Source organism: Labrus bergylta, chromosome 17, assembly GCF_963930695.1.
Source record: "Labrus bergylta chromosome 17, fLabBer1.1, whole genome shotgun sequence".
NCBI lineage: Eukaryota > Metazoa > Chordata > Actinopteri > Labriformes > Labridae > Labrus > Labrus bergylta.
Genome location: NC_089211.1, coordinates 12,005,481 through 12,023,955, shown reverse-complemented (window position 1 = coordinate 12,023,955; position 18,475 = coordinate 12,005,481). Strand labels below are relative to the sequence as shown.

The window sequence follows — 18,475 nt, the reverse complement described above, 5'->3', positions numbered from 1 at the left end:
ACTCCTAAAAACAGTCGTTCCATAGGCCTACAACAAGATTTTGAGTCTTAGCCTTTACCCTGATAAATGAGAATCTACCTTACATGGAAGTATAAAATACTCCATTGAAATAAAAGCTTGAAAAAAGCCACAACATTTCATATGCAATATTGCTGTTCACAGGATCACAACATTTATTGAGTAAACAGGACAACAATGCAAACAATAACGTAACTTGGTGCAATTTTCCTTCGAAATTGCATACTGCCTGCATTATTTGTGTAATTGTGGTGCCCTCAAGTGGACAAAAAACATACTTTGAGGAACATTTTCTTAAAATTGTATGTCTTAGTGTAAGGACATTTTTAGCGTACGAGCCTAAATGTAAACACGAGAGACGCTATTTTTACAACTAAATTGACTCCACAGTTATCAGATAATAATGTAGGCTATATTAAGATGCTAAAATTCATCATATTTATTTTAAACGCACAACCCAATCAAAGTGGAACGAGAAAAAAATCCGTATTTTGTTCACAAAGAAGCTAACACTAATTAATTTGCCCATTGTACAGGGGACGACGACTGTAAATATTAATCTATGACCATAGACTATGACGTATCAAACGGGAAGGCAACGTGAGTCTCGCGATACTAACATCCGGGGTCAAAGTTGATATTTGCCATGTGTAAATGTTGCCGCAGCTGCTACATAACTCTTTGAAACAGCTACAATTTCATTCATAGCAACACATGAATTTTAGCATTGGGATTTGGAGGTTGTATTTTTCATCAACGGATTACTTGTAGTTTTTTTTTTTTACTCGAACTTTCTGTTTCCGGGACTAGCTTCCGTTTTTACATGTATTTGATAGTTTGCATCCTTTAGGTGGTGCAAGCTGGTGCTATGGAGGCTTAGGGTAACATGCTAAAAACCCGACTACTGTTGAGTGCCTTTATTAAACACAGACTGACGTTTGAGAGAAACGGTAGGTAAACTTAAGAGAAGAAAATATGATAATTTTTGATTCATTGTTGTTACCTGTAGATGAATCTTTGACGGGGATATCAGATATCAGAGCAACTTTGACAAGAAATGCGTGGTGTTGACTTCACAGGTGTTTATTTACAGACCTTTTGCACGATGAGTCAAGGATCCAGAGACGAGTGTGCAGCCAAGCTTGTGAAAAGAGCCAATGAAGAAAACGAGGACTCTGCTGACAAGGTGCAAGCGACGAAAAGGTTAAAAGTAGAGGGCGAACCCACTGAAGATGATAAGAAATATCCGAAGAAGAAAGTTGTCCTCCTCCTGGCATACTCCGGAAAGGGATACTATGGCATGCAGGTAAATGCTTTGGCTGGGTTGCCCCCTGTCATCTTTTATAATTCGTGTGTTTGCTTGCTTTTAGTTTGAATGTTTTCTGTGTTTCAGAGAAATCCAGGAACCTCTCAGTTTAGGACCATTGAAGATGCCCTGGTCACTTCACTTACTAAATCTGGTTGCATTCCTGAAAACCATGGCGAGGATATGAGGAAGATGTCTTTCCAAAGATGTGCCCGAACAGATAAGGTATGTTTTTGTTTTTTTTTACAGCTCATGGAAACATTTTTGAAGGACAATCAGACATCTACTTCTGCCTTTTTGCCTGACAGGTAACAAACAGAGTGGTGTTGAAGTGAATGAATGAACAAAAGAGAAAGAATTGCGTCATGCATTGTTCTAACTTTGTATGTCAAACTGTGTTCGGTGTTTGTCTGCTTTTGTTTAGGGTGTGTCCGCTGCCGGCCAAGTTGTGTCTCTCAAACTGCGGCTCATGGAAGATATAATTCCAAAAATAAATGAGCATCTGCCATCACAGATAAGAGTACTCGGTGAGACCATGGTTATTTATCTGATTATTTTCCTGATTACACACATTACGTCCACAATGTTAGTATAATTCACCTACCTAGACATTACAATAATGCTATATATTTGTCCTTATCATATGTTATTGATTGAAGCTAAAAGGAAAGTTTTTTTATAACCACATTATTGTTCCCTTTTTTTTTTTTTTTCTTTTTTTATATACACAAAAGGTCTCAAGCGGGTGACCCAGGGATTTAATTCCAAAAACAACTGTGATGCCCGCACATACGCCTATATGCTTCCAACGGTGGCCTTTTCTCCCAAAGACTATGATACTGGGGACATTACAGGCTTTCGCCTTGAGCCCGAGACACTTCAGAGGGCTAACCGTCTGTTTGCTCTCTACAAGGGCACCCATAACTTCCACAACTTCACCTCTCAGAAGGCTGCAAGCGACCCCAGTGCCCGCCGCTACATCATGGAGATGTCCTGTGGAGAGCCTTTTGTCTGCAGCGGTACTGAATTCGCGGTGATCACAGTGCGAGGGCAGAGCTTTATGCTGCACCAAATTCGTAAAATGATCGGACTGGTGATCGCGGTGATAAGGGGCTATGCGAAGGAAGAGGTTGTGGAGCGGAGTTGGGGACTGGAGAAGGTGGATGTGCCCAAAGCTCCAGGACTTGGGCTGGTTCTGGAAAGGGTTCACTTCGACCGGTACAACAAAAAGTTTGGAGGGGACGGGCTGCATGAGACGCTGGAATGGGAGAACGAGGAGGAGGCAATCAAGGCCTTCAAGGAGGCTCAAATCTACCCCACCATTGTGGAGACAGAGTGTCAGGAGGGCTCCATGGTCAGCTGGATGGCCACACTTCCAATCCACGACTTTGAAGCTTCAGCTACAAATACACAAGAGAAAAAAGAAAAGGTATCTAGGCACCATTTAAAAACTAACTTTTTAAAACCCTGATGCTTGACTTCTAAACGGATTGTTTTTTATTGCATGTCTTATTCATTGTTGGTGTTCTTTCTCCCCAGGACAACGCAGAGATTACAGGAAATGACTCTGATTAAGTGGCCCTTCATGCTTAAAGAAGAAATATTCTTTTCAACAAACATTCTCTGTCTTTTGAGAGTTAGCTTTCATTTTACGTTCGACATTACAACTTCCATGATTTTGTGGGATTACATTCTGCTTTTCTTTTCCAAAAGTTATTAAAAGACCACAATGTTAATAAAATCCTCTCTTTTCCTTGTGATAATTTATTTCTCATTAATTTCGATGTTTCTACCGATGATCTACCCTACTAGATACACACATTTTTATTGGCATACATTCATCTATAAAAGTCAAAATAATTGAAAACAATACACCATTTTTTTTTAAATCAGCTACAATAAATGGAGAATTTAGTATAGTGTATAATACATGTTGTACAGTCAGTTATTTATTGATAAAAAATAATGTTGTACACTCATATTTTAGAACCACTATCATCATTAAAAATCCAAATGTTTTGTGTTGCAAGAAATCAAATAAGAAGGACTTAATGTTTGTAGTTGTATAAAGGCTTCATCCCATCAGTATCCTACAAGGGGGGGAAACAAAGCTGAACTTCACCCTCCCTCCACTAGGAGACACAACAGTCTGGAATTTGGAGTAATGTTGCATTCAATGTACCGTGGACATAAACTAAACGTTAACCCCCAGCTTTTATAATACATTACAAAACATAAAAACACATGTTACAAACACCCAATCGGGGCGATATTTACAAAAAAAAAAAAAAAGAATCAAATTACTAACATAATAAATATGTTTTATAATCGTTGGCTCCTATGGTGTTGGTTAGACATTACATTTGACGTATTATTCCAGCGTTACGTGAACGCCGCATCAGTCAGAAATCATGGCGTCGACCAAGAAACGCAACGTGAGTTCGGCGAAAACAACAGAAAGAAGTATTAAAATAGCCAAACTGAACCTTGATAGCAAAGTCGATGACATACTTGAGAGCCGAAAACATGCCAACGACGTTTTTGACATCCTTGAAGGTCTTCAGGTGACTACTCCACGAAGATGCTCACATAACGCAACCCAACACACACACATGCTTGGTTAGCGAGCTTCACTGTTAAAAACACTGGTTGTAAATACCACCCTTTAACACACTGTGTATGTTTTCACCCCTTATGTCCGTTTTAGTCCGAGAGAGAGAAGTCGGTTATCAGTGCTGTCAATGCGTGCAGCAGGTTGTTCTGCTCCTTGTTGGAGAGGAAAGAGCTGTTTATGGGGAAGCTGCCTGGAGAGGACGAGGTGTTGAGTGGTGAGTGGGTTCAAGATTTGTATTTGTCACATGCTCATACAGATGTGCAGTGAAATGTAAAGACTGTTCCGCAAGGCCATGCAATAAACACTCAAATTACTAGTACACATATATACAGTAAAATAGAATATAATGTAACATTTCAAAAAGAAATGTTTGAATATACAATATAGAATAATGTAAACAGTGTGTAAAGTGTCCAGGGTGTCAAAGTGCAATGTGCAGATTGTAATGTGTGGTGTGTGTGCATCATGTAATCAGTAGAGTAGAGACTGATGTACCATACAAGCCAGTTTATAGTCAACAGTCCTGTATCTACAGACTGATAGAAAAGCAGCCAAGACTTGCGCTGTAAATGTGTTAAAAGTACAGCAGGTTTGGTCGTTCCGTGACTGCAAATCCCACCATCATGTTCGTCTCTGTGTTTGTTATCTGGGTTCGTCTCTGTGTTTGTTATCTGGTTAGGAGGCTACAGCGCTGAAGAGAAGTATCAGATATTCATGCGACACCGGTACAACAGCTCTGTGGAGATGTTGCTGGAGCACCTCAGTCTTGGACATCCTGAAGTTTATGTGAGTTCACTAAAAAAAAACACGCGTGAAGACTGTTCTCATTCTGTTCTCAAGGAGGGACCCAGCTGAAGTCTTGTTTTTTTTTTTATTTCTAAACTAATGTGTTTACCTAAGATGAACATAAATAAGCATCATGCAGCTAACCAAAATGTTTCGACTTAAAGTACTTTAAAGATGGTGTACGTGGTGAGGCATGCAGGTAGTACTTTTTCATAACTTCTCACCAAAGTCATAAAGCTGCGTGCTTTACATGGGTTGTTCCTTTTTTGTGCAAAAGTAAATAGTTTGGTAAGATTAACTGTTATTACTGACAATCGTTTTATTTATAATAACACTTTGTTTTCTTGAGGTCTGTTAATATAAACATTATTTTTTAGTATAATAATATATAATGTATGTGTTGTTATAAAATTTAAAGATAAAGATGAACTTTATTGATCCCCCATGGGGGACATTTTTGCATTGCAGCAGCTCAAGAAAACAGGAAAAAGGAATACAATTATTAAAAATAAAAATCAAACATATGTAAGTCAGTTAAATGAAGACAGAAAAAATAAAATAATAGAATAATACCAGGTATGTGCACTTCCACTTGTGGAAAGACTTATTATTAAAAACACACACAGTGTGTAGCATTATTGATGTGAGTGGTGATGTTGTTAAAGAGTCTGATTAAACGGTCCGACGGCAGATGGGATGAACGACCTGCGGTAGCGCTCTGTCTTGCAGGGTGGGTGATTTGAACTGTGATGCTGCTCTCATGGACTTGAGAAAGGAAGTCAAGTAATCCTCTCTCACCGATAACAGGAGAGCGCCCTGTGCTGCTTGATGAAGTTCGCTGCTGCAGAAGGACAGCATCCCCTCGAGGACCTGGACTGGACGGAACACTACAGCTTCCCAAGGCACCTCATCCAGGTAACATTTTGTGTCTTACAACCTGGACATCTGTCTTGGGAACAGTGCTGTCCCTTTATCTGTTCTGATGTCTTACTTCAACATCTTTTAATATGTTTAAAGCCCAAACGAGAAATACAGCAGTTTTCTTTTTGACCGTTTAAATAACCAAAGCGTTTAATCTTTAGTTGCTCGTGCGCCTTCTGATCTTTCTCTCTTTACTATTTCCCCGTCAGGCTGTGGTGGACCGACTGCTGTCCAAAACGAGAGACAACTCCCTGCAGATCTCCAGATTCCAGGAGTTCCTTGAGATGGAGGACATACGCTACTATGCCATGAGCTTCATCCGTGAGAGTGTTGGCCGAGTCATGGACAAAAACAAAGGGGTAAGAAAACGCTGAATGTATCTGTGCTTTCACTGAAGTGGATGTATTATATAAGAGTTCAGGAATCATTACTCGACTGATGTGCTGATGGTTTGTCTTGTTCCTCTCAGGCTGGGATGCTGCTGTATCAACGCAATGTGTTCACGATCATGTCCAACATCAGCGTGCCAAGTCAGGAGTCAGAGCTCACCAACTTCATGGTCAAACAGGAAGGTGAGAGTGGCTTTTATCCTTTCCCCTTACAACAAACTGTCACTGCCAGGACATAAATCAGGAGTGTCATTTTTTTTTCTTTCTTCCAGCCAAGCACGAGGACTGGAAAGCTGCTAAACTGCTTGTACGTAACATTTTGTAATCTCACATTCATATTCTTTTTTGCAGCTTTAACTGTGATTGAGTATGATATTTGATGTTATATCTCATTAAAAGGAACACAAGCGGGCCTTTGAGAGGATGTGGCTGGGCTTTCTTAAGTATAAGGTATCATTCAATCTACCTAAATTATTTTGTAATGTTAGAAATGTCTTCACACATTCATGGATCTGTCTGTACCATCAAGACTATGCTTTTTCTCGTTTTGTTGTAGTTGCCAAACAGCATGTATAAAAAGGTTCTGGTGATCCTCCATGACTCCATTCTTCCCCACATGAGTAAACCCACGCTGATGATTGACTTCTTGACTGCTGCCTATGAAGTTGGTAAGTTGCACCTGTGAGTTAAAAGTGAAGTGCGAAAGGAATCCTTTTAAAGAAGCGTTGTGGTATTTTCTGTATCAAGAATATGACATGTTATATTTTTGAAAGGGTGAAGCTGGTAAGCCTGTTTTGTTTTTTGTTGAACAGGTGGCGCTATCAGCCTGCTGGCTCTAAATGGCTTGTTTGTCCTCATCCATCAACACAACCTGTGAGTATATGATCAAATATAACAATATGGACTGATCCTATAGTCCTGTTAATAACACAATATTGGAAAAAAAAAAATCTGGAAAAACCCTTTCTTACTGTTCTGTGTGTGTGTGTGTGTGTGTGTGTGTGTGCAGAGACTACCCTGATTTCTACAGGAAGTTGTATAATCTACTCGAGCCCTCTGTTTTCTACGTGAAGTACCGAGCACGCTTTTTCCACCTAACGAACATCTTCCTCAGCTCCAGGTAAGCTCAACCTGGTTTTGCTTAAATTTGAGTTCATCATGTCATAGTTTTCAACATATTTCTTTTTTTAACACTGAAAAGGTTAACAGTTGTAGTAGTACTGTTGGTTGCAGTCCCACAGCAACAAAGTTATAGATTGACTTCTACATCTCTCACGATAGCCTCATTTTAACTAACAATTCTTATTAGATTAAACTATTACCGGTAATCATAATTATTGTAACAATTCAAAATGCTCATATACATTGGTAATAATAATCTGTGTTCATGTTTGTGCTTGGCTTCAGTCACTTGCCGGTGTACCTAGTCGCTGCCTTTGCCAAACGCCTGGCTCGTCTGGCTCTCACAGTCCCGCCCACAGCCCTCCTCATCGTCCTGCCCTTTTTATACAACCTGATCCGTCGCCACCCGTCCTGCAGAGTCCTCATCCACAGGCCCAGCGCAGGAGATGGTGAGGATTAGTATACACATCTGTAAATAACCATTTAGTAAAGAGTCAGCGGTTTTGTATTCCCAGAATGAGTCATTATAATATTAAGATCATTTCACATTTCTAAATTCCTGAGGATTTCCACTGTGATGTACAATCTTCTTGAAAAGGTTAAATGTGATGTATGGTACATTTGGTAATGACAGAGCCCTTGGAGGACCCGTATCTTATGGATGAAGAGGATCCTGCTCAGTGCCGGGCCTTAGAGAGCAGCTTGTGGGAGATTAAGGTCTGTACAAATGAGTGGTCCATAAGTGAGCTAATTCAGCACAAAACAAGAGAGTACTGGGAGGAATGATGGCAGTTCGAAAAATCCAACTAAATAAAAGTATTGAATATTTTTCAAATGAAGTACTCTTTTATTTTTATTTCTTCTTCTGCAGACACTGCAAAAGCATTACCATCCAGATGTGGCCAAAGCTGCAATGTTAATCAACACGCCGCTCTCAGAAAAGGAGGATGACATCGACGCGGTTTTGGAGATAACAACATTTGAGGTAATGTGGTGCTTCAGAAGCCCTTTTCAGACTGCCCACTACAGGCGCAGTATTTTACACCCCTGTGATATCTTGAGTGCATCGATGGACACATGCAGAACAGCGCTGTGTGTGCATGTCTGAGTGTGTGTGTGTGTATGTGTGTGTGTATATGTGGAGCTCCTGCTGTTACAGCGCGGTTGCAGAACTTTTTCTGGTTATCATGGATAATATGTTCCATGTTCTTATTATCCCCAGATGATGGAGAGAGACCTGAACCAGACTCAGATCAAGAGCGTCCCACTGGAGTTTGAAACTGCCACACAGTTACTAAAAGGAGGAGGAGATGTGTTGGGGCAGAACTTCTCCCTGGATTGAAAAAAAGGCGAAGAAGCAAGGAGCTGCATTCAGTGTTCTAATCATTTCTGGGACCAGGAGCGACCAGAACAGCAGAAATTGATTTGTATTTTTTTGTTACAACGTCTGTGATGTGTCACTTTTTACGCATCAATAAAAATAATGTCTGGAGCTCATGGAGAATAAATGTCTTTGTGTCTGTTAGGCACATTTTAAGGGATATACAATCATGTGGTTTATTTAAACAATATATGGAACGTTTTATTCCATTTTAATTTGTAAGTTTTATGGTCATCCATTATAAACATCACGCCCACCAAACATGACAGCTCTATGGCGGTTTGTAGTTAAAGATCATTTCATCATTTTTCTTAAAGTCTCGAGTACAGCTTTTTTTTTTTTTTTTTTAAATCAGCTTGAAAGCTCAAACCAGTATACACTACTAAAAGAACTAAACTTTACATTTGTACGTGTCTACATTTTTCGTTTATTTCGAAAAATATAATGCAGTTTGAATGACCTGTAAACCCACGCAGGTGTTTACACCTTCAGGTTGATTACAGGCAGGCTGGAAGTGGGCGTGGTCATGCTTGGTAATGCTGTGAGGTCAACGAACTGTACACAATGAAGAATGAGGAAAAGTGGATGTTTAAACCTACCATTACCCATACTTCCATAACAAAGTATGCGATAAAAAAAAAGTATAGTATTTCCCAACACTCAAATCCATTTCTTAGTAATACAAGGACGTCATCAAATGTAGTAGCAAGAGAGTTAAAATGTAAAGACTTAGGGTTTTGTTATAAACATTTTGATACACTTAGTATAGTATACAGAGAACTTGGTAGGTTGTAATATGAATTTGCATACAATAAATGTTCAAAATGAGGTACACAGCTGCAACATATTACCTGTATATATATATATATATATATATATATACACACAGGTAAGAGGTTAGCTTAAAATACTTTTTTTTCCACCTTCTGTTTGTTTATTTTATCCTCTTGTGAGCCATATGGTCACACAGCAGGCAGCCTCGGGTACAAGAACGCCGTGAGAGAAAAATTCTGAATCATAGCGGAGTTCAGTCAGAAAAGAGCAAGTCAGAGTCAAAGCAGGGAGAAGTAGTCCAAACACAAGCAGTAAGACACAGACAGACAGCTGCAGAGATGAACACGTTGAACAGAGTTAGGTAGTGGTGCAGTGGTATAGGCCTATGTATGCAAGAGAAAACTTTGTAATGAGTCGAGTCTTTCATTTATCTTTTTCATTTAAGAAGAAAAAAAAAGTATTTTCTTGGGAATAACATGACATATGGCGCCAGAATTCGCAAACAGAGGAGAGACTAGCATGCACAAAGTCGCCATGAAGAGGACGAGAGAAACCAAAGAGCGTCTCTTGGATGGGTAATCATCTTCTAAGTTTATCCGTAACAGTATGTCAATTATTATATTATTTATTATGATAAACTATGCACTTTCAAAGTGCAACATCATATCCTTAAATGCATTTATTTATGTCTTCTTTTTTTTTTTTAAGCACACTGTGCGAACTGCAGTTTCCAATCCTCTAACTTTTAAAGAAGTATTTTGTGAGAGGCACCATTGTTTTATTTTGAAATAATGCAGCAACTCAATAACTAATCCCCAATTGTTCCTGTGACGTGTCAAATCACAGAGCATTAACATTAAATCAATCTTAGTAGTGGGTTGATTGATGAATTAAAAGGTAGATAGATATCGAATGAGAACCCTCCTTCAGGCATGGATAATGACGCAGGCACAGCTCTCTCCTGTCTCTTTGATAAATCTGTAACAGAAATGCTCAGCACTGCAGGTTCATAGAGGTCTTGGCAAGGATGGGACATTTCTGCATAAGGACTCCTGTGCGTTGTTTTGTTGTTTGTGTCTGTCCTCCTCCTCCTCCTCTTCCTCCCAAGTCCCCTGCAAGGAAATAGGAGCTGTCCAAGGTGAGTCAGCAGCACGGAGAAGCTGTTTGAGCATTTGGTGAGCTGAGGCTCTAAGACACAGGAGAAGGTATCTGTTAATCCTAGCTGTGAGAAGAAGTATGAACATTATTTCACTTCTTTTCCATTATAGTTATTATTTATTATATATTTATAGTTATTAGTACTTTGTTGTTACAGAGGCCTCTTTTATCGCTATCATTAGTGAGACGTTAAAATATGAGCTTGTCCTGCCTGACCTGTTGTTTATTGCAAAAGAAATGCAATCCTCTAATAGTCAGAAATCAGATTACTCAAATGCTGTGTGTGTGTGTGTGTGTGTGTGTGTGTGTGTGTGTGTGTGTGTGTGTGTATATAATGATGGAGCAGCATTAACCTTCTTAACTTTCCCTGTGTCACTGTATAGTAGTTTCTGTGAATTGGGGGTATATTAGTGAGTGTGTGTGACTGACAGTTTGTGTAGCGCTTGTAAAAAGGTACCAAACAGGACAACAAACACCGGGAATGGAAAGTGACTGATGGAAGCTGATGTTTTTTTTTTGTTTTGTTTTTTGCCAGGCTTCCCTCGTGTCTTGTGTGTTGCTGTGATACAGTAATCCTCTCTTATGTAACTGAGTGGAGTCCTCTCTCCCCCCCTCAACAACCTTGTACACATGGGCACACATGTATGTTTGTCGATCATAAAAAATCTGAAATTTCTTGTGCATGCAGAAGAAACTGGAAACTTCAGCTGTCAGGGACTGATTGGTTTAGTTATGGTTAAACGCAAGTTGTGTGTTTTTTGATGAAAGAAGATGAACACGCTGCACAGTAAGTGTCATAATGCTCTTTTACAAGATTTGATAGATAGATATATATTCATGCATTATACTGTACTTTATTGTTTTGATTTGTTCTTTTATTGATGAACATGCACACTGTCAGGATATCTGAAAACATTGTCTTTGTCGTTAAGGAATTACTTTTGGTGTCAGCCTACCAAAGAAATAGTGCAGAGTTAGTCAGACTAGAAACTCCATTGATCAAACACATGGTGATTTATAATGGTATTTATGCAGCATGTAAAGCAATAGATACTAGAGCAGGTTCTCCAACAGGTAGCTTGGGAGTAGTCCGCCAATAGGTTGACCGACTGTGTTAAAAAAAAGAATAATCTGACAACAGTAAATGCACCTCTTCCCACTATTCATATATGTGGCCCATAAAAACAAGTGTAAAGTAGTAATGTTTTCTTGGACATTGATGTGAATTTTCAGCAACATAGCTTACTATGTGGCACAATAAGAAGTGTTAAATATTTCTGTTTTTTTCTTGGACCTTGATGTGAATTTAAGATTATTGATAAGCATTGGCTTATTGCAATTTCACACGTGTACAAACAGTAGCTTAATTCAGCTGATGTGTGCGATGTAAATAAATGCAAGTAGCTCTCGGCCACTTTCATTTTTTCAAAGTAGCTCTCAGATGAAGAAAGGTTGGAGACCCCTGTACTAGAGTATAGTATTAGTCGTGTAAACTGCTACATTGAGGGGATTTGTCCAGCGTTAAGTTTCAAAATGTCCTTTCCATCCATCCATTATCTATACAGCTTTTCCCGTTTGGGGTCGTCAGTGTCCAAGAGGCGGTGTACACCCAGCTCGCCAGTCAATCACAGAGACAGACCTATAGAGACAGACAACCAGCCCCACTCACATTCACACCTATGGGCAATGAAGAGTCAATCTTTGGACTGTGGGAGGAAGCCAGAGTAGTAGGGGTGGGAGTCCCCACGAGGCGATATTATCCTGATAATCGAGACACGATACAATTCTATTGCGATTTTTAACATTTTGCGATATGCTGAGAATTGCAATACAATATGTTGTGATTGAGCTTTTTTTTAATTGGGCTTTTTGTGCCTTTATTGGAGAGATAGGACAGTGGATAGAGTCAGAAATCAGGGAGAGAGAGAGAGAGTGGGAATGCGGGGAAGGAACCAGAGGTTCGATTCCAACCTGGGCCGCCCGCGTTATTATTTTTTACGTTATTACATTTGGCGCGCGCTCTAACCACTGATCCACCAGCGCCCCATGATTAAGCTTTTTAACGACATATTATGTCCACTACACTAAGCTAAATCAAAAACTGTTTTGTCAAATGAGTTGAAATTCAAAGTCTGTTCATCTCACTTCAGTTTTTTTGTTTGTATTTCAGTCTAATTTAATTCTTAACAATGCAACTTGTTGAAAATGAATAGTGCAAAAAAAAAAAAAACATATCTAAAATATCATTTGAAAAATATCGATACTTGACTGCCATGAGACGATATAATATCGCCACACAAAATATCTCGATACTATACTGTTTCGATTTTTTACCTCACCTCTACAGAGTAGCCAGAGAGAACCACAGCCAGCACAGGGCAGGCCCAGGAACGTCCTCGCTGTGAGGAGGCAACAGGGCTGACCACTGCAACCATCATGCAGCCTGTTTCAAACTGTACCTAATTTGAAATTAAAAAAAACTAACACATGAATTCAGTTTCACTTTATGCTGTTAATTACATGCCAAAGTTCTCAACTGCAATCGCACCAATACAAATGTTAAACAGAATTCCTCAAGTGCAGTTTCAGCATGTGTTTTCTGTGCATACGTCTTATTAAAGTTATTATACTCATTATTATGTACGTATGCACTAGTATGTTTTGTTTTCATGTGAGATTCAGTAATTGTTATGGATATCTGAGGCAGTGTGTGTAACCTGTGCTTGTGTGGGGTTTTACAGGTGATAATGCGGGATCACACATCCAGTGGTCATGTGGAGGAGCTGCTGAGGCGCTCTCAGATGGAGTTACAGTGGATCCAGAGACAGCTGGCTATGATCGCTGCCAGAAACCTTCACCATCATCACCTGCACACAAAGGCCAAGGTACTGTGGCGCTCGTACTGTCTTAACAACAACAACAACTACTACCACTATCACTCCTGCTACAAGAACAATAAATAAACGCATCTACAAGAGATTGAATTATCATTAAATTGATGGACTAGCCTAAGAGAGATTGAACATCTGCTTAGTCTATTCTGACAGACGATAATCACTCATCATTATGATGTTGCATTAGACAGCTGGTTTTAGCGTTGTGATGGAGGAGTTTGTTGCATTTTGCAGACACTTTCTCAAAATACTTTCTTCAATACAACAACAACAAACACCTCTGCCGTTGACTGTGGTCTGTGCCTTATCTTATTTTGCACTTTAAACTTTACAAATGTAGCCCTCAATTGACAGTAATGAGCTCAAACTCCTACTTAATTTGCTGGCATTGTGAAAAAAGTAATTACGTTTTTATTAAGCAGAACATAAATTCGCCTCGCTTGATTGTCTATTAGCTGGGAATGTCTATTTGTAGCATGAGATGCTAGGGAAGGAGCTAGTCTTGAGCTACAATGAGCTATATAGTGGTTCTTTCTGTCACCCACAAAGCAGGAAGGTTCTCTGTTTGAGCCCCTGGCTGGACAGGGGCCTTTCGACACGCCTTTAAACACGCTCCTTAAGGTTATCAGTCACTTTAAACTGTCTGTAGATGTGAATATTTGTGGGACTGGTTGTTGATCTCTGAATGTCAGCCCTGTGATCGACTGCCGACCTGCCCAAGGTGTACCCTGCCTCTCGCCCAATGACTGCTGGGATTGGCTCTAACTCTTCAGCAACCCTAAAACTAATAAGTGGTCCAGATAATGGATGAGTCTTTCAATCCTTGTGGTTTCTGCACCACATCTGTTCTTGGAGATGACAATAAGGCAACCTACCTGCAGCCTACCTCGCTGTGCTTACCTATTAGGAGTCCGGAGTCTATGCCAAGTCTTTTAGACTAACCTTACTTATTTTGGACCTCTCAGGGTGTTTTCGGCCAAGGTGGCCAAAAGACACCTTAAGCGGGCTGATTTTGTGTCTGATTCCTCCCTTCTGACCAAAGTCAGCAAAGGCCTGATTATGCGATGGATCCAAAGATTATCTTGCCAGATTTTTCCCTGTCGGTTGAGGTGTGTTAAGAGACAATCAGGGCTGCCCCGATTTAAATCCTGTTGTGTGGGGAGACCAACAGGGGCCAGCCGAGCACGCACCTCTGTATTGATTGTCAGGCGGAACGGAACAATAGCCAATCAAGAAGCAAGCTGACTGAAGCAGGAAGCACAGCAAACAAAGCCATGGCGAAGACGGCAAACTCGGAGCATGAAGTTAGACGGACGTCAGAAACGGAGGACTAACTTGTTGATTTGTGGCAGCGATGCGACCACCTCAAACCACCATCATCAATTCTTCCTGCTAGGTGTCCACCATGTTTTGTTTTTCTCTTTAATTGTGTTTGAACGCGTCAAGATTATGAGCTTTGAGAGTCAAGGCTGGTTGTTGGTTCAAGAATCTGTTAGTGTGTGGTTGTGCTGTGTTGGTCATCTCGTTGTACACCACACACTGACAACAAAACTGTTAAATCGGTCATTGTTTGTCGTCATGTGTGGGCCTGTCCTCTCTCGATAACACATATCAAAATATAGACATTTTTTTCCTTTAAGTATTATGACTGGATATTGTCGTTTTATTTGATTACACTGCAGAGACTGGGGAAGACTGTCCCTTTTCTAGAGAGAAAATGTTTAAATTAGACTGACCTGATGTGAGGTTTGTTGGTTGTTTGTGAATACGCTTTGGCACTTTCCCTCCCTACCACATCTTTCCTGGTGATGTCTTCATACAGGTTCTATTATTCTCATTGTTTTTGGTGGTGTTGCCCATGCAAGTTTGAAATCCTTTAAAACAAAGAGAAAGACTACTCGCACACTGCAGGGCTCCCGCAGGGTGACGTTTCAAGCACACCTTCTCGTCATCAAACCCTGGTGAAATACATTTGTGGAATATTGGAGCCCTGCAGTGTGCGAGCCCTCTTTGTTTTTTTTTGCTCGACTCAGCACCTGAGTCTATTTGGTGCGGGTGTGCGTGTTTTTTCTCGATTGTTGTACAAGTTCTAAATCCCACATCAGCCCGTCACTGGAGAAAAAAAGCTAAAGATTAAGAGAGTAAGAGAGGCAGATTCCTCTATGTGCATTTTGACTCGATGCCATAAACTAATCATGTTTCAAACAATGGGATTTTCTTGTGTTAGACTTTTTAACATTGGTGCAGTGAGCCGAACGTTAACTTAATCTCATTTCAGCTCTAGTAGTAACATTTCTTAGGTAGATGGTTGTGTTTTTGACAGCAAATCCTTGCTTTTCAATAACCTTTTATGTCAGCTGACCCGGATCTGCAAATGTAGACCCGTCTGCTGTTATGTTTTTGGTAGCTTAGATAGCAACATAACATTACCTGAATTAGACAGGCTGTCCGACCTTTAGTAGGTTGTCTTTATAAAGGAATGAATCATCGTTATAATATCTGTATCCTTGACTTTTTTTCTTAATGGGCATGAAAACCTCCAGAAAGAAGAATGGCCATAGGTCTGTATGAGCACTGAGCCTTGAGATGGAAATACAATAACTTCATGCATCTATATTATCTTGTATATTCTTTACGGTGTATTTTTTAAATATTGTGCAAAACAATGTTTTAATTTAACAACAAAATTTAACGAGTTCAATTGTGTTTTCAACCAAAAACTCCCTCCCGGGTGTGAGGATTGATTTAGCCTTTGCTTTCATTTTACTCCCAAATGATTTACAAATATGACCAGAAGAGGACAGCACACTTCTACAAACACATGTCAGTGTTAGTAATCAACATAGTTAAGAAAAGGGACCTGGCTATACCGTGGTCTTAGGGTGGCAGCTTGTTAAAGTAATGATATGACACATTGCCTTCAGGTATTTGCATATTTAAAGGCATATTTGCATATTTAAAGGCATATTTAAACATTGCATCATTTCTGCCTAATCCAGTTTGCATCTGTTCCTGATCCCTGATCTCAACGGGGCTTCATGTCATGACTGAAAGCAAACTCGCTGCAGGAGCGATGGGTCTCCAGGATAGACGGGAATAGACAGCGAGCAAGTGTTGCTAGGCAACAGAGTGGAACAGAGCGTATGTTCTGTTTTTTCCCTCTTTCACTCACGCACACTCAGTGTCTCTTTTGTTTCTGTCCTCGCCTCTGTCCTGCGCCCCGGTCCCCGAGTCAAAACACATAACGCCTAATGACAGACATCTCCGAGTGCCTGCTGCTGATGTAACGTCACCAAAACCGCGATGGCGATTTTAATTTGAATCCCCTGATGAGGGATTTAGACGGGGTGACGGGAGCAAAGGGATGTTTGCGTTTGAGATGAGTCCAGCAACACAACGAGTGTGGATTTGAAGCTAGAGGAAAGTTACAAGTGGTAACACCAAGTAAACACTTTATATGAGATACATGTACAAATGAAGGATAAATGGATGTGTGTATGACGGCTCCTATCAGCAAAACTGAAAATCAGAATTTTATTTTGCAGAAGAGACAAGGATGCACACATGTCAAACTTCTATTCTTTGATGTAATGATTAAAACATCGTCACTGCTCAACAGATTTACACAGTCTGTTCAGATGAGAGATGGCACGCATGTCTGTTTTTGGCATCTGTGACGTTTTTGGTGACTTGAAGAGGGCGTGCGCAAATCTGTGAGACAGGGAGCAATACAAAAAAAAAAAAAAAAAAAAAAAGTCGGAAGGGAGGAGGGTTTTGAGCGCACAACTGAAAAAAGGAGAAGATAGGAAGCATAAACAGATTAAGGGATGGTACCAAGGGAGTGTGTTTGTGTGTGTGAGAATGCCAAGCCATTGTAGCTGTTTTTTTCTTTTACTGATAGGGTGAGACATCCAGCCTGTTTCAAGGGGTGTACAGACTAGCAAGCTGTTAAAGCTGCAGATTGGAAGCACACTCAAAACACCAGCAGTGCACGTGTGCACTCACACACACATGGATGTGTCACCTCAGCCTTCACTGCTGGCTTGTGATGTGACAGGAAAAGAGGAGAGTCATTTTGGGACAGAGTGGGTTACTGCTTCAAAAGGTAGGGACTTTACCATTATTTGTATTTTAGCAAACGATGTCTGTCCCATGGTCCCCATGTTTTTGATCTCATACTGTTGGTTCTTTTTATCTAAAAACAGAAAAAGCAATGCACCAGGTGCTGCTGTAGTGGCTGTGATTCACAGAGATTTCATACATGCAGGGAAATACAAGATCACATGTGTTCCCTTCAATATAGTGTTTACTCTCGTCAGAGTAGTTCACTCTGGATTGACAACAGTTAAGTGAAACACATGCATTACAAAACTTCATATGGCTTTTATTATCAATAAAGTATACATTATTATTATGGTATTATTAGAGTTTTTTTATTTTTTTTATTTTTAAAGTCCGTTAAATGGTTAACATCCACAGCTCACTGCACCAGGCAACACTGGTGCAATGTTTCACTCACACACCAGATGGCGATATGACAATCTATTTAAATCAACCCCAGTCAAAATGAGATTACCTTGGGGTATCCCGGTGGCATGGTTGGCTGAGTACACGCCACTTAACCACTGTGCCCTTGGTAGAGATCCAGCCACATGCTGCTTTCCTATTTCATTCTACAGTTTCCCTCCAACGTCAGTCATCCAGCATACCACAAATGCCACACAAATTCTTAGAAATCAAAAGAATTAAGAACAAAATTCAAGCTTAGGCTTTCCTCCACTGTTGCAGTAATAAATAGCAGCTGACTTGAATTAATCATGACACCGAGTAACTCTCACTAAAGCGCTGATATTACATGTTTATATGACGCAACATCTCATCAGCTATACCCACAGTATCTGCCTTGTTTAATAAACAGTTACCCCAGCTTGTTCATCCGTTTAAAATGGATTATTCACTCACAGTGTACCCATTAGTTTCGTCAACAGTGATGTACAGTTCACAGAAATGTCGTTTCCTGTATCTTTTTGGTGTTGCTACTTTGAAATCAGATAAAATAAAATAACAGATAAATGTGTTCTAGGAGTTCTCATTGACTACCAGAGTGATGCT

The 18,475-nt window shown here is 40.0% G+C and overlaps 2 protein-coding genes across 3 annotated transcripts; both read left to right on the top strand.

Moving 5' to 3' along the window:
• The first annotated feature begins 636 nt into the window (after positions 1 to 636).
• Positions 637 to 3,087, top strand: pus1 (pseudouridine synthase 1). Of its 2 annotated transcripts, none has more exons than XM_020638097.3 (6): positions 637 to 968; positions 1,112 to 1,324; positions 1,412 to 1,549; positions 1,749 to 1,851; positions 2,059 to 2,753; positions 2,864 to 3,087. In XM_020638097.3, exons 2-6 carry the CDS (start codon positions 1,124 to 1,126, stop codon positions 2,897 to 2,899), a joined length of 1,173 nt encoding a protein of 390 aa, XP_020493753.1. In that variant the 5' UTR covers positions 637 to 968; positions 1,112 to 1,123; the 3' UTR covers positions 2,900 to 3,087. The 2 variants fall into 2 exon arrangements, with proteins under 2 accessions (XP_020493753.1, XP_020493752.1); XM_020638096.3 differs by having other exon boundaries at positions 1,098 to 1,324.
• A 628-nt stretch (positions 3,088 to 3,715) lies between these two features.
• noc4l (nucleolar complex associated 4 homolog) lies at positions 3,716 to 8,653 on the top strand. The gene is made up of 15 exons (XM_020638101.3): positions 3,716 to 3,888; positions 4,032 to 4,152; positions 4,618 to 4,724; positions 5,532 to 5,639; positions 5,855 to 6,004; positions 6,115 to 6,217; positions 6,307 to 6,341; positions 6,434 to 6,484; positions 6,591 to 6,702; positions 6,847 to 6,907; positions 7,044 to 7,154; positions 7,442 to 7,605; positions 7,791 to 7,873; positions 8,028 to 8,141; positions 8,379 to 8,653. Exons 1-15 carry the CDS (start codon positions 3,736 to 3,738, stop codon positions 8,496 to 8,498), a joined length of 1,593 nt encoding a protein of 530 aa, XP_020493757.2. The 5' UTR covers positions 3,716 to 3,735; the 3' UTR covers positions 8,499 to 8,653.
• The last annotated feature ends 9,822 nt before the right edge of the window (positions 8,654 to 18,475 follow it).

What these genes read in the sequence shown, in the direction of transcription:
- pus1 (XM_020638096.3), top strand. Translation starts at nt 905, where the DNA reads ATGCTAAAAACCCGACTACTGTTGAGTGCCTTTATTAAACACAGACTG. An exon ending in AGGGATACTATGGCATGCAG is followed by an intron (nt 1,325 to 1,411) that starts GTAAATGCTTTG and finishes TCTGTGTTTCAG; the next exon opens with AGAAATCCAGGAACCTCTCA. An exon ending in ATCACAGATAAGAGTACTCG is followed by an intron (nt 1,852 to 2,058) that starts GTGAGACCATGG and finishes TATACACAAAAG; the next exon opens with GTCTCAAGCGGGTGACCCAG.
- noc4l (XM_020638101.3), top strand. Translation starts at nt 3,736, where the DNA reads ATGGCGTCGACCAAGAAACGCAACGTGAGTTCGGCGAAAACAACAGAA. An exon ending in GACTGCTGCCTATGAAGTTG is followed by an intron (nt 6,703 to 6,846) that starts GTAAGTTGCACC and finishes TTTGTTGAACAG; the next exon opens with GTGGCGCTATCAGCCTGCTG. An exon ending in GCAGCTTGTGGGAGATTAAG is followed by an intron (nt 7,874 to 8,027) that starts GTCTGTACAAAT and finishes CTTCTTCTGCAG; the next exon opens with ACACTGCAAAAGCATTACCA.